Below are 15810 nucleotides of genomic sequence, written 5' to 3'. Positions count from 1 at the left end.
CTAAGTGAAGAGGCTCAGGCTCATGTCAAACACTAGTGCAAGCACAAACACAAAATCTCTCCATTTCTATTTAATTACACAGCAACAACAATAGTGCCCATCATAACAAGCTTAAGCACACGATTAATTTCCGAATGTGAACGCTTTAAACATGACTCAATGCACTGATCTCTTGTGATGATTAATTGTGTTTATTCCACTGCAGACTGCAGTGAGGTCTTTTTTTTTTTTTGGAGGGGATGTTGATTCTGTATTTAACCTGATAAGATCATTGCTATTTCACACAACGTCTTCCATGACAGAATGCAACCAGTGCCAGCAGACACTTGGCTCAGTATTAAAAAGGAAACAGGACTAGACACTAATGTGATGAAACACAGTAATGAAATGTGGCTTGTTTCGAAAATGGCCAAGTTGAACCCCACAGAGCGCGAGAAGTAGCAGCAATAAGGTTCCGGAGGAGGAAGGAAGAGAATGTCCATCACTCCCTGGTTCATTTGAGATACAGTCTAGGTTACTCTGTGCTAAAATTAAAACGCGTTCGACTTTAGGCCAGGTCTCTCACTATAGAAACATTACACCCCAACAGACCAACCCAGATATAACAACTGATGCAAACATAATCCTTGTGTAAGCAGACAGGAAAGCTCAAACCCATGTTCAAAAAAATTTTAATGATCAAGTGGGAGGTGGGGGGAATTGATAAGTGATGAAACAGCACTGATGCGCATCTAAAAGCTGTAAGAGACCTTGGCAGTGCCTCGAGTCTTAACATACAAGGAGCTGAAAAGTGTGAGATGTCGTCCTCCAAACACTGAGCACCTGCGGCTGTCTGCGCACGGCATCCTAAGTGAGCAGTGGAGATCAGCTTGCTTGCTTCCTTTATGTCTTTTTGCTTTAATATGGAAACACGCACTCGTTGGGCGATTGTTCTCATTGAGAGAGGAAAGCGAGCCGAGGACCAGGGACCACACTCGCAGCGGAGTGGTCCACTGTTCCGCTGGCGATGAAAAAAACAAACAAAAAAAACAAAAAACACACGCACACATTCTCTGCTGGTTACATGAAACCCCAAACACACCCTCTCAGAGAACAAGAGGGGAGAGACACAGATACTGAGTGGAGTGGAAAAGAAAAACTCATTGTCTAGTGAGTGAGAAGGCGGCAGAGGTCTGCACAGGTAAAGGAGAACACAAAGCATCCATATGCCACAAACTGTACAAATGAGAAAAACTAAAATTTGATAGTTACATATAATTTCTTTCGGGCTTTTGCTCCTCCCTTCTCCCTCCCACACACTCTCTCACTCACACACCCACCCACCCTTACCTGCACCTCGCTGGTCCTCTGTCTGATGGTCTCCTCCTTCTCTTTAATCTCCTGTTCCACAGAGCTTTTTTCTCTGAAAGACCAGCACAGGCAAGAATATTTAATCACCGTGGCAACAGAAGGCACGGACAGCCAGCCAGCTGCCGGCTGCACCGCTTCTCCTTCCAACACCATATCAGCCTCTACTGGAGAGAGCGTGTATGAAAGAAAGAAAAGAGAGAGAGCGAGCGAGCGAGAGAAGGAAGCCCCTGTGTGTTTATCAGGATTTGAAGGGAGAGGAGCCAGAGCTGCACATGTGCAGTAGTTCCCCGAAGGAGAGGAGGGGGAGGGAGGGAGGGAGAGGGAGAGCTCGCGCAAGTGAGCATGTGCAAGTGTGCGAGAGAGAGGAGTGAACGCGAGCACACTACAGCTTTCTTCCCACACACAGCATCTCTTGCAGGTTAAACCAAAATTTGTCTATGGGTGTTTTTTTTTTTTGTGTGTGTGTGCGTTTTCAAAAATTAATTAACTGCAGTAAATCAGCCAAAAAATACCTGAGATCTAGACTTCCAGTTTGTGGAGAAGTAGAGAGAGTTTACGTCTGTGAGGTTAATTAACCACTAAAAACCTCACATATTTTTCATTTAATTACTAGCAGCAACAATGGCCTTTCCATTCATCATCATCACTTTGCAATTGGAAAGTACTAATATGCCAAAATGTAAAGAAAAAACATCAGGATACAAAGACCACCACTCTAGTAGCAAAGTAACATGCATGGCAGCTACCACTAAAGACAGGAGTTCCACGAGTACACTGCCGAGTATAGTCTGTGTGACAGCGTAAAGATATGCCTGCACTACATCACACTCCCCTATCAGGGCTTCTATAGACATGTTTTGGGAAGCTTGCTGCAAGAAGACACTGCAACGTTCTGGAGACTACGTCAGATGAAGGTTTTGCATCTCTGGCACAGGCCAAAGCACACATTTCCAGCCTGAAAGCTAATTCTACACTCAAGCATCGTGTCAATGATGAAATTACGTAATATTTATATTGCGGTTGACTGTATTTTGACATTACTTTGACTACTTTGTAAGCAGACTGACAAGTTAATTACAATACTTATTTGGTGGAAAGGTGCCTAGGATGCTTAAAGAACGCCTTCAAGGCTTGAAATTAGGTAGCACCAGCTCTCTGCTTATGTTGTGGTTTATTAATGGGCACCAATTCACAAAAGAAATCTCTTATTGGATCCTGACTCCATATCTTGCAAGTCAGCGTCTTTACACAACTTGTTTAACAATGAAATCAATACAACAGACAGCGAACCCTGTAGTTACATCCACTCTTAATTTGGACCCAGTTTCAACACCAACTTCAAAGAGACTCTTTATTTAGAACTTGATTTGCTCAACCTCCTTTTTATTCAGCTAAATTAGACCCGCATTTTACAACAGAAATCTTTCTGAGGTGTTCGGAACAGCACCTTACAGTAAAGGATAACACCTATGGTGTTATATTGACTATATTACAGTTTTCAAGTTTGGTTTATTTGTCACATACATAGTCATACACAGTATAACACGCAGTGAAATGGTTGAGAGCGCTCTGTCCAAACTGAGGAAAAAGAAAACAGGGGTGCGTAGAGAAAGGTTTAAAAGGTTCTTCACCATATAGATCTAGTCATAGAAGTTGGGCCAAGATATCCTCATTCTATCTTAATTCAGACATCACATAAATGTGGTGCACTTGGCTCACATTTTATCTGTGCCCTAAGATAACAGGTTACAGGCCCACTATATTTAAACACTGCCTCCAAATTGTGTGGCCTGACAATTGAGCCAAGTGCCAAAAGGGGCCATATTTGGTGTTTCAGACCATAAAGAAAATCTTAGGCAACAAGAGATAACGGCTTTCACATCACTGCTAGTACGCAGACAGATTCCTTTAAACTGGAAGTCACCATGTCCACACAGTACAGCACAATAGCTACACGATCTTATGCTGCTTATACATTTGGAGAATATAAAACACTAATCAGAGGATCAATTTAAATATTATATTACATTTGGGATCCTTTGCTAACATATTCCTCACATATTTCAAGTACTCCTTACAGTATAATGCAATGGTCCCGATATGCCTGAGTACCTGAGACTTGCACCCATCCTGCACCAAAATCTTTAACCATGTGGTCATGGTGGTGTCCTGAAATAATCATATAATCCTGATTCAACGCAGACAGCAGGAAAAATTGTGATTATTTTAACACCTGTATTATTTTTATTATAATTATTACTGCTGTACCTTACATTTCTTACTGTGCTCCTAAATGTTTCATTTATGTATGTATGTACTTGGCTTATAGTTTTTATTTAATATGCTCTTTATTGCTGTACTTATTTTTATTTTATTCTCTTAATTTAAGGCAACCATTTTAGATTAACTAGCAGGATGTAGTTGGTGGGAAGGAATAAAAAAGGGGGAAAGAAGTAGGACAAGAAACAAGATAAAAGGGGGATAGATAGAGACACACAAACACATACATACATTATATATATATATATATATATATATATATATATATATATATATATATATATATAGAGAGAGAGAGAGAGAGAGAGAGAGAGAGAGAGACTTATATTTATTTATATGTCCATCATGCTTCAGTAATTGCTATTCATTAGTTTAAAAAAAAAAAAAAAGCTTTAAGGAGTAAAGAACATTTCAGTTTTCCAGGAAGTCCAAGTGTTTGGCCCATTTTATTACACAAGAAACTCTCAGCAGACAATTCGAAAATTAACGGGCCAATAAAAACTGAAAATATTCCCAGAAATTCAGAAGGTTTTCTAATGAACCTTTATGGAATATTCTGCAATGGCCTAAATCCTGACCCAATTCAATCAAATTCTAAGAAAAATAACATACGAATCAACACACCCCAACCAACAGCCAAAATTTCAATTTCAGTGAAGTAGAAAAGAGAACTGAGAAAAGGTGGTTGAGAGCAGCCCTGACAGTCGTGACATTTTAACTGTTGATTACTTGTCATATATGTTTGTGATTGATATTTTATCACTAAAGTATGAAGGGTCCAGTACCCTGAGGTAATAAAAGGATCATTTATATACTGGAACAATAAAACATTTTCAGTTAGTTCATGAACTGGTTCATATGTAACAGGAAAATGTGAAGCCATGTGTTATCTCCCAACATTATACAGTTATGGTGAAAAACAAACCCACAACACTGATCTAGGTTGGATTCTAGTTCAACTGTTTGGTTCAACTGCGCAGCACATTTCCAAACCAGATTTACACAATCAAAGCAGCAAACTAGACCGCCGTCTCTTAATATCTTCAGTGTAACTTTCTGCAGAGCTCAGGGAGACTCTTCACTATAAACAGAGGCCAACTCAAAAGCCTCCTGGCACTTCTCTGTGCTCATCTTTGCTTCTCGTATACAGAAGAACCAGCCCAACAAAAGTGAGGTTTGGGCAGCCAAGCGCTTCTAGTGTTATGGCATTTCCCTGACATCGAAACCTTCACCTGCATTCAAGTAGACAGATTACTGGCTTCAAACCAACGGAATGAAGCATATCTACTTCACATTCCGATCATGGTTGCAAAAACATGTAATTATTAACTCAAATATTAACAACAGCAATGACGTGACCAGACCAAAACAGATCAAAATTGCCTGACAAAAGATAAAATGAGGGAGGGACAGCAAGCGAGCTACAGAAACAAAGGGCTATGAGAATAGTGCCAAAAATAGACACGGTAATGAAAGCATTGGCCACATTACTAAAATACGACTATAACTAATCTCAGGACTTGCTGTGAGGAAAAGAAGCCGTCAGAGTGCCAGAGACGGTCTGAAATTGCTCCTCTTCTCCTTGAGGACAGGCCACGGGAGGCTAGGGGAGGACGCGGAAACGCCGCTTACCTGTTGCCGGAGGAAGCTGGTTGCTGCCGAGACCTAAAGCAATCCCAAACAACACGCATCATCCTAGTTGTGAGCAGCTCTCCAGCTGCTTGGCAACTCCAAATGCCTTCGCTACTGCCCCCCACCCCCACCCCCTTTCCTTCTCACTGTGATGGCCTATTGAGCCTCACTCTTAGAAAACTGCTTTCACCTTGTTCGTCAGCCGTCTCCTCTCGCTTGGGACTCCACTCTCACTTTCTCAGAAAAGAGAAGCAGAGGTAATGTAAAGCTGCACTGGGTGATCCAGCCACTACCCCTCCCACCCTGCCCGCCAACCACACACCTCCGTGCTGCACGCTGTGGTAGGGAGTGGAGGAGTGAAGTGGTTAGCCTGTACCTGCCATCTGCCCTCTCTCCAAGCAAACGGTAGGAACAGGGGGTGTTTGTGCAACCTTGCACCCCTCCCACTCTGCTGGGTGAGGCAGCGCTGGGCTGTCACATGGAGCACGAACCTCGGAGGGACCTGCGACTCCCAGGAACGGCCTGGAAGTGTGCACGCTAGCCCCCAGCACACTTCAACTCTCACCTCTCTGCTTCACTCGAACACACCATACAGACAAGCCATCACCCCTTCTGCTACACACGCAGGAGGACAGTGGTCATGCTTTGCCATTGTAGAATTTATTGCCGCAATACCTATAGCAACATGCATAAGTTTCCGAAGGACTTAAACTATTGGCCTGACGAGTTCAGCACTTTTTCTCCTGTCCACATAAGTGAAGGCTTGACACAAGACAAACGGATGCATTAAACAGAAAGTGCTAAAAGCAGCACACTTGGCTCTTAGCAATTTCACTACCTGCAGTGCATCTGTTTTTGTGCACAGGCTGCCACCCACCAGGCCTATAAATATAACACATACACTCAGAAGAAGGTGGAAGTGGGGACAAGCCGTACTTCAGATCTAAATAACCCCCCTTGCTAAAGTGCATGGTGAATAACGCATGACGAAAGAAATGAAACAGTTAATCGCGCACCCCACCCCAATTTGTGAAAGACATACATCCAGTAAGTGGCACTATACCAAGAGAAAAAACAAAACCAACATAGAAATTCTGCCTCTGCCAAATACACGAAATTGAAGGGTATTTTGTGTCACTCAATCATAATCTAATTTGGGTTCACGCTACCCTGCACTTTGCAATGAAACAGGAACAGACATTGGAGGAACCATTACCTCTGCAGGTCCATGATCTCATTGCTGAGGGAGTCCAGCTCTTTAATGGCAGAGAAGTCAGCAGCCTGACATGACGCAGCACTATTCTGTTAGGGAGAGAACGAATGACAGGCCCATTCAAAGATTCATCCATGGGTTATTTGTAATAACACAACAACCAACTTCATATATGCCGAAGGAAAGCACAAGAATAAAACTTAATAAGTTAGAATAAAATAAGAATAAAAGCTAACTGAAGAAAGGGGTAGAACACAGGCATCTACTGCAAACCAATAACCACAATGCAAAATTACACATTCAAACCCCACCTAAAGTTCTAAAACAGAAGTAGCAGAAGTATTAAGCTGGAGAGGAGCAGAAAATTGAAACAAATGACAAACATACATAGAACTGACCTAGTTTGCTGCAAAAAGCAGCTTAAACAGAAAACTAAGCCACATGTGTGAAGACAGACAGAGAAAAAAGATAGATGGAGAGACTGACTGAGTCCAGGAGAGAGATGTAACACACTCACACAGACAGAGATAGACAGCAGAAAGCTAGAAAGAAAACAAAAGCCCACAGTAAAGGAGATGCGTGATTAGTTGGACACAGTGACAACAAAACCTTCTCTTAATATGCCTTAAACTAGAACTCTAGATTTTATGATTTAGTTGTCATTATATAATGGCATGAATATGTAAAGTAAATTAAAAACGGGACGTCTTACCTGTCGTGATAGCCTATCAGAGGGAGGGATCATTTCTGGAGAGAGAACTTGGGGTGGGTCAATGCCTTTTGAGAGTTTCTGGTTGATTAGATGAAGAGCCAATGCAAACTGTTCTTTTGTGAGTTTCCCAATGTCACCAATGTCACACAGCTCCCTGTTCAGGAAAGACAGTATTCATTAGGAATGCATATGACCATAACATATATAGGTAATGTCTAATTATGGTGTCTTCAATAACAACAACGAAAGCTGGAGTTGAATACAGTTGTAAAGACAGACTTCACGTCACTTCCACCCTGTGTTACCTTGGAACACAAATGGCTAAGAGGTTTAGCAGTCTCTTGGTCTCTCTTCCTAGACAGTGTGATGATGAAAGAAAGAACTTGCTGAAGATGGGGAATGAAGACTGGACAGAGCAAGCGATGTCCAATCACAAAGCCCTAATGCAACACATTCTCAGCACCTTCACTACCTGCTGCACACCTGTCTGAGTGCATGAGGACTCACACCCAACAGCCTATAAATATCCCACAAGCACAGGAACACACCCACTCACCCACCTAAAAGGTAAATGAAGAAAGAGCCTACAGGCTAAAGTGCATGGTGAATAAAGCGCCCAGAGGCGCACCATCGCCTCCACCAGTACAATTACAGTTCAAGGGCCTTTCAGTTTAGTAAATCAGAACACAAATTACAGCTCATACCACCATACGTCCTGCTGTGAAATGCCAACAGAGATCTTTAAAAGAGGCTAACGTGACAGATCTACACACTACTGAAACTGAGTCAAACAGAAGAATAAATAACTTTTGGCTCAGCCCTGAAGCCTTACACTACAGCATGCAGGGAGATGATAACAGAAAGCCCATATCTGTGCAAGGCGTCTCACCATATGCGTGCAAGCGTGGCCGATGGGAGGCCGGTCTTTAGGAAGATGTCCCTCACCTCCGGGCCCGACACCAACCCGTCCATGTCGCTGTCTGTCTTAGCAAACACCTCATCATACTTAGCTTTATCGGCAGGAGAGACAGCCCACTGCAAATGCAAGCACAAATGCAGGTGCGCACACGCACGTACACACAGAGAGAGGTCCAGTAGAAAGCAATAACATTTAGCAACAAATTTATTTGGAGCAGTCCAAGAGATAGTATGATCAGTCTAACTGTAATTACATTCAAGTAACTTTACTTTTTATAAGCAATGGGAATGTATGCATGTTTGACTCTTGAGCCATAATGTAATGGTTGTGCTGACCTGTGGCTGTGTGGGTTTAGCTGGTAGTGTTTTGGACCCAGACTGGGAAGAAGTCCTTTCTTTGATTGATGGGGGTGAAGGGAGGAGGGGCATAACAGGAGGTGGGTTAATCTTTTGCCTTTTTGATGGTGGAACCAAAGATGGAGGTAGAGCCGTAGGCACAGGTTCGTTCTCAAGAGCTCTGTAGACTAGATACATGGCCTAAAAAAAAAAAAAACACCCACATGTACAACACCCCCCCCCCGCCCGCCCGCCCACACACACACACACACACACACACACACACACACACACACACACAAATGCCACATGACTTACATTTATACATTAAACAGTTATAACTATTGTCCTGTGGGTATTAGAAAGGTGTTCATAGACATTTACCAATTTAACATGCATTTCTAAAAGAACATGGTTATATGTCAAATCTAGAAAGCTGAAGGAAGCAACACCATCACCTGTCTGGAACCTGGGACTTTGAGGTGGTAAACCTGTGCTCTGACTGCAAGACCAAAGAGCCAGCTCTCTGGGGATGGTTCTGAGTCTGCCCTCACCTTTGGCAAGTTCACTCCTGCACTTCATACATTACATATATCCCTCACGCACCCACCCAGGGTCAGCAGGGGTTCACATTGGCCTAATAGCGAGGCGGGGTCTTTTAACCATGGACACACTCCTGATGGGCTCCCAATACATCGACATTGACAGCATCTATAGCGACATACAATTATGACTAAATACAACTTGAGCAACCGGTGGTGGTGGGGCTTGGACTGGCAACCTTCCGATTACAAGTCAAGTACAAGCAGAGTACCTTAACCACTGAGCTACCACTACCATCCCGCTTCTGACACTGAAGGAAACAGCCACACCTGTTCTCAAACCCGGGTCTTCCAGACAGTAAATGTGAGTACAGGAACAGGACACTGATCTTGACGGGCAGGAAACTTGGTAGGGGCAGTTGGTATTTCAACAAGCATAAATCATTAGTTGGCTCGTACATCAAGTACTGCAGATTTCACAAGGAAAGCCTTTCTATATCACAGACTGATCTTTGAAACAAGAGAAGAGCACTGGCTTAGCTGAAGCTCACAGAATATGGTAGTGATTTATGCATGCAGTCTGTAGAGATACAGAGGTCTCAGATATAACAGCAGCCTAGCTTCACACATCAAAGATTACTTTCATAAAGGCATTGCAATCACATGCAAAATGAGTGTTTTATAAAATAGGATATACATTTACCACCTTATACAAACTAAACTGGGATGTTCACAACAGAAGGTGACATGCTGTATAACTGCAGTTCTTGCATATTCCATGGAAGTTCATATCAGCTGGACAGCATCATCTTGAAATATTTTGCATAAATATAATTCAAGAGCCTTGCTGACAGATTAACACATGGGTTCTAGATTGTGGTTAAAAGCTTACAATGAACAGAACTGCAACATAAGACTACTTATAGAGCACAACCTAGTAACTGTTACATTCTAATAAGTACAGTAATTTTGCCAAAATATTTTTTAAATGTGCAAGGTGAATGATTGCTGACCGATTGCTGGGTGAATTAAGCCTGCAGTCTATTCAGACCTGGAGGGTGCATTTGTTAGACAAGACTCACCACTGCAAATTCATCTTTATCCAGCATTCCATCTCTGTCTATATCACTCAGCTCCCATACCTGCAACAAAAGGGTTTTTTTCCTTTATAATCAGCTACAGTCTACAGGAAAATGTATTCAATACCCGTGCTCTCAACCTCCCCCCCCAAAAAAACAAACAAACAAACAAAAAAAAAACACACCACCACACTGAATGAAATTCAAATGGTGTCTGCATTTAGGAATTGCATAATATATTGGTACTAATATTTAGAACATTTAAATCCTTGCAGAACTCTGACAGCATTTAATATGGTTGCAATAGCTTCCTGTGAGCAGAACGTCCAGCCTGAGCTTTAGGTCTGTCTCTCAAATAAGTCTATGCAACAATCCTTGCACCTAACTAGCTAAGCATTTAAGACTATGGTGATGCAAAAACAGTATATTTGATATATTACATAATGGCACTGGGCAAATTTGAGTATGTCCTCCTTGAAGTATGTCAGATTCCTCAAGAAAAAAAAAAAAAAGTATTTTCCATACTGAAAAATGAGACCATTGAAATCCTTTACAATGTAAACCTATCATGACATTGTATACAAGCATCTCCCCCTGGAGGCTAATGATATATATGCATGCTACACATTCGGTGGGGGAAGTTGGCCTTTTACGGGGAATCTGCGGCAAGCTTGCTCTAGGCAAAATAAATAAATAACCAACAGCATAGTGTATCTTACCCGGCCTAGGACATCTACAGGGAGCTTGGAGTTGAGCAGCACTGGTTTGACCTTGTCGCCTGTAAGCGTGCCAGCCACAGGGGAAAGACTATCGAAGATGGAGTCAAATTTCATCTTCTCCTCTGGCTATACCATGCACACGCATCCATGTGTGTACACACACACACACACACACACACACACACACACACACACACACACACACACACACACACACACGATGAACAAGAGAGTTAATTTGTTTTTACAGACATTTGTTAAATTCATTTTAAAATGAACTAGAGAACGTAGGGATAAAAGAAGCCCCCTTGCTATTTGTCATCTCTAACCTTGACCACCCATGGGCCGTCCACGGGCACAGCTCCAGCAAGGAGCGGGCTGCTAGTGTCCTGCTGATCAGGAAACGGAAGGGAAGGGACATTAACCTCACACGCACTGGATTCCTATTAAAAAGGATTTCACTCATGCAAAACAAAAAAGCTGCCATTCTCCTCTCCCATCCTCATTACTCATCAGGCTTAACCGCTTTGAGTCTTATTATGCAGTAAACAGTTTGGCTGTCATTCAAGGGGAAATAATGACTTTACTTACAAACTTGGGTGGAGGCACAGCCACGTTAAGGCTTTTAAGTCCAACTTCGAGGCCATTCTGGGCACAAGCCACCAGTCGCAAAGCAACAAAAAATTGCTAGATAGAGGTGAAAGAAATAATTTCTCATCATATTGTCTTAAATTAGAACACCAAGATCTTATATGTTTCACAGCAGCCTGAGTTTCCATTTGCACAGCACAGATACCTGTTTATTCAGAAAGCCTTTGTGTTCTGAATCTGCCAAGTCCCATACCTGGAAGAGAAAGTAGATTAAAATCACCAAACCAGTTTAAAACAAAGCAGCGTTTTCTTAGATAATCAGTTCAAACTGCGACTCAAACAGCCTGTGTGAATGACTGTAGCAGTTTTCTAGATTTATTCTTTACTGGCACCAAAGATTTATGCAGAGACATGGAATAAGGAGGCAAAGATGACTAACATTGGCATCAGGTTTGAATATTTATATGCTCTTCCTGCATTAGAAGCAATGCAACCCTTTTGTTTTTCCTTAAAAGCAGAACAGGTTTAATCTAACTTCATTTATCTTAATGTAAAAATTAGGTTAAGCTTCTTTGACTCACATAAAATAATCGCCACTACCAACAACAGTCATTCATGCATTCATTAATTTAACGACAGTACATGTCAAATTAGTGAAACGAACCCAAATAATTATCCTGGGATGTACAGGTTATGCGTCTACATTGATCTTAACTTCCCACGTCTCTATATGTGCATGTTTGGTTATTAATGTGTGCGCACTTATTGACGGTACCTTGCCCAGAACGAGGTCTGAAAGGCCAGATCTTTTCAAGAACGAGGCCGCTTCGGTGGCTGCCACCCGCCCACTGCCTGATGGGTCGACCTGCACAGGAACGGAAAAGGACATGAGTGTTCCAACACTGCTCTTTCCTCTAGCAAATCTAGTGCCATTATGCTATTTATTCTATGCGGTGTGCTCAGAAATGTAGCCAGTGGGTTTTTTACGGGAATTTAAACAAATCACTCACTATGTAATGTAAATAATTTTGGATTTTAGATTTTAAATAAAAATTGTTCAATTCCACTTTTGAATCTTCAATAATTAGAGAAAGGAAAACACTAAACTGCACATTTGACCCTTCAGGACTGGGTTTAATAACCGCAAGCCTAAAGCCTTTTTAAACAGTAATTACTTTAAACAACCAACTATATTCCGGGGGTCAAGAACCAATGGCAGGTATCTATAACATCCTTGATGACAAACGCATTTTGAAAAGCAAATCAGTTCATGGAAAATGAAATGGCTCAAACTGGCCATTAATAATGACAGAAATGACCTGATGCTTAAACCACATGCTCACGCCCACTGTTCTACTTCGCTGTTAACCCATTCTCACTCACCAGTTTGGGCTGTACCATGAACACAGCTCATCACTTATTTAAAGAGGCATCTCCTTACAGACACCATGTTATGGAGAGGACTTGTTTCAAAGAGCTCTCAGATCAGTCCACAACACAAGATAAAAGGAGCCAGTTTTCTTTTGTTGTACTGTCAAATAATTGGCAAATAAAACAAAACACAGAGGTTTGCTTACCTGCCGATAAAACTTGTCATAGACAGGATTCCCACTTGAAAGCTGAGAAAATAAACTCATTAATTTAAAACAATACCAAAGACATTTCACTTGAACATGAATAGACATACATATTTCATATTGAAATTAAGATAGCTAGCACAATTTTAAGATAAAGACATAAAGGCTTTTAAAGTAAAAGACATGGATCATGGAACACTGACCATTGCACACCCAGAGAAAACAAGGCAATCCTAAAACTAGGTGATAATTCATGAATGCAAACTGTGAAGCAGTTTAATGGAGGCCACATACACACACAAATCTCCCTATTTCAAATTTCACAGTTTTACAAGGAGGGACAACTGAAATAAAAATACATTTGCCACAAAATAACTAAAGTTTAATAAAGTCAGATACACCTTCACCTTTAACAGTCATCTGGATTAAAATAATGAACTTAAAAACATATGGGTTTTAAAACACTGCAGTACTGGGGATTTTCAACCCAAATCTAATTTCCCTACTCTTAAGAAGTGTTTAAGAAAATGTCATGAGCATATAGGGTTATATAGTACATCATATTATTCACTGTAACAAAAGTAGTTCCAGAAATAGGATGATAAGCAAGATCAAGGTAACCCCCCTTTCATATTCTATTTCACTTTTGTAGAAATCAGAACTGAGGAGAGTCACGATCAAGAACGCTACACTCTGTTCACTGCTAACCCTCAACATGTTTGTTAGCTAAGTTCTTGGGAAAGTGAACCAAGCAGCCCCAGTGGAAGCTCCACACACTGCACTGCTGGATATTCTCACACCGGCTGGCACTGATCGACATCTGGACACCAAGAGTTTACTGGTGCATGCAAAAGTAATCCTGGCAGACATTTTGTGAAGAGATAATCAAGTGTTTTCTTTTCATAATGAATCAACAGCATGATTTTTCAAGTATTTAGTGAAATCTCATACATTTCCTGTGACTTCTTACTGCAGATTTTGTTTTGTATACTGTGCTCCTAACAGACAAAGGTATCCAATAAATGCCTTTTTGTAACCTTTCAAATAAACATGCACTGAAATGCTTCAACAAACAAAATGACCAATTAGCTAAATATATATTTATTTTCATGGCATCGCCCTAGCACTATAACTGCTATCAATCTAAGCATTGTCTAATAAGATACACGAATTGTAACTATTGTATTTCACAAAGAGCCATGAGTCATAACTATTGCATTTAGTCTTATGAAACTCCATTGTGTACTTTACTAGTATGGCAACTTTAGTGAACTCGCCAAAAACTTCAAATTACCGGATTGGCAAAACAAATCTTCGTGTGAACTCTTCTGAATGTTAAAATGCATTGTAAAATGTATATTGTAATTGGGTAGAAGTATGTGTGCACGTGTGTATGTTTTTTAAAGGCCTCAAAAAAAAAAACACACAAAACAAAAAAAAAAATAGACCTTGACTTGGATAATTTGGAAACTTTGGATACAAGTACACACACTTCAAAAGGACTTTTCTTGCTTCTTTGGAAACCTTGCGTACCACACTGAAACTTCTGTCTCTATATATATATATATATATATATATATATATATATAACGTAACTTTTAAAACCTCTAGCGAAAAACTCTTATTAAAAGACTTACTCTGTGCTGGATTTGCATGCTTAGGTATAGCTTCCGAGGAGGATGTGTGTATAGCAGTCGGATAACGAACTAGAAGTAACTAATATGGCGATTAGTTACTGCTCGTGGGGATTATTAATGGGACTTCGTTTTCTAACTCACTCGTGTTCACGTAAAAAGAGAAGTGAAGTGGGCAGCAAGGACGCTAGCTAGTCAACTAATATTAGTTTGAAAACATCAAAACGTGCTAATCTATCAAACGTTCTGTGGGATTTAAATAATACAACAGGATAACATGCTATAACACGACAACTCAACCAAGCTTCGCCTACCTTTAATGCTAAATAATAATAATAAATTATTATTAAAGTAATCCAAACGCATAAGCATAAAGCTAGCCAGCTAGCAACCAAGCTCCTTTGCCTTGTAACAGTACGAAAGCACTTCCTCCTGACTCTAGCTTTACTGAAAAATATTTTAAACTATTGTGATAAAAAGGGAGACATTACACTGACAGAGCAATGACCGTTAGTGTCTAGACAGCTCTGTTTCTAGACTAACTGTAACTTTATCCCTGCTAAAATTGCAAAGGACAGTTCGACAAAGTTTTTGCTTGCTAACTAACTGCTTTGTTAATTCTGGCAGAAATATTAAAAATATAAAGTCTAGGTAATGTGTGCTAGTAGCACCGGACACTTAATTTGGACACTGTAGAATCAAATCGCATGTTCTGTTACTCATAGACGAGACATTTAGAGGAGATTTATAGCTACATCAAAGCACGAATAAAACGAATAAGTTGTATTGGTGACCTTAGTAAAACAAACAACAAAAAACTAAAACAAAAAACCCAACTTCCACCACCGACAAAAAAAAACAAAAAAAACAAGAGAAAAACTTGAAACCCACCCATTTCAAAAGTGACTCAAACTACGCCCTTTTCGCAGGATTAAAGTAGCCAGCCAACTAGCTAGCTAGAAACTTTCCAAGCAGTGGCAGCAAACAACTTCAGAAAACACAAGAGGTGGCCGTGTTCAACTTTATCACTTCTGTAAGCATCACAGCTCTCGATATGCCTAAGATAGTCAGTAAGGCTGCAAAAATAAACGTTATATTTGTGTGTGGAGAGAGGGTTACCTGAGTCAGGGAAAAACTGGCAGCCATAATGTTTCTGTTCCCACTAGTCCATCGTGCGTTGCAGCGCTATGGGACAATATAGGGATGTTACGAAACCCGGACCTTGAG

The 15810-nt window shown here is 40.8% G+C and overlaps 1 protein-coding gene across 4 annotated transcripts in view; it reads right to left on the bottom strand.

Annotated features, from left to right (window-relative positions):
• The window catches only part of eps15 (epidermal growth factor receptor pathway substrate 15), a 26180-nt gene extending 10370 nt beyond the window's left edge, over positions 1–15810 (bottom strand). Inside the window, exons 1-13 of one of the 4 annotated variants that reach the window (XM_027016001.3) lie at positions 15703–15810; positions 12950–12991; positions 12148–12237; positions 11578–11625; positions 11373–11468; positions 11111–11173; positions 10782–10907; positions 10066–10125; positions 8442–8642; positions 8077–8222; positions 7188–7341; positions 6479–6564; positions 1330–1402 (exon numbers count right to left, since the gene is read on the bottom strand). In XM_027016001.3, the coding sequence (XP_026871802.2) occupies positions 1330–1402; positions 6479–6564; positions 7188–7341; positions 8077–8222; positions 8442–8642; positions 10066–10125; positions 10782–10907; positions 11111–11173; positions 11373–11468; positions 11578–11625; positions 12148–12237; positions 12950–12991; positions 15703–15729 (1212 nt within the window). In that variant the 5' untranslated portion in view covers positions 15730–15810. Of the gene's footprint in view, positions 1–1329; positions 1403–6478; positions 6565–7187; positions 7342–8076; positions 8223–8441; positions 8643–10065; positions 10126–10781; positions 10908–11110; positions 11174–11372; positions 11469–11577; positions 11626–12147; positions 12238–12949; positions 13025–14586; positions 14725–15702 lie in introns of those variants that run through there. The other 3 variants (XM_081707813.1, XM_081707811.1, XM_081707810.1) reach the window with 3 other exon arrangements.

This window comes from Electrophorus electricus, chromosome 25, assembly GCF_041902795.1.
Source record: "Electrophorus electricus isolate QZ-2024a chromosome 25, ASM4190279v1, whole genome shotgun sequence".
Classification (NCBI taxonomy): domain Eukaryota; kingdom Metazoa; phylum Chordata; class Actinopteri; order Gymnotiformes; family Gymnotidae; genus Electrophorus; species Electrophorus electricus.
This window is presented reverse-complemented; position numbering and strand designations above follow the sequence as displayed.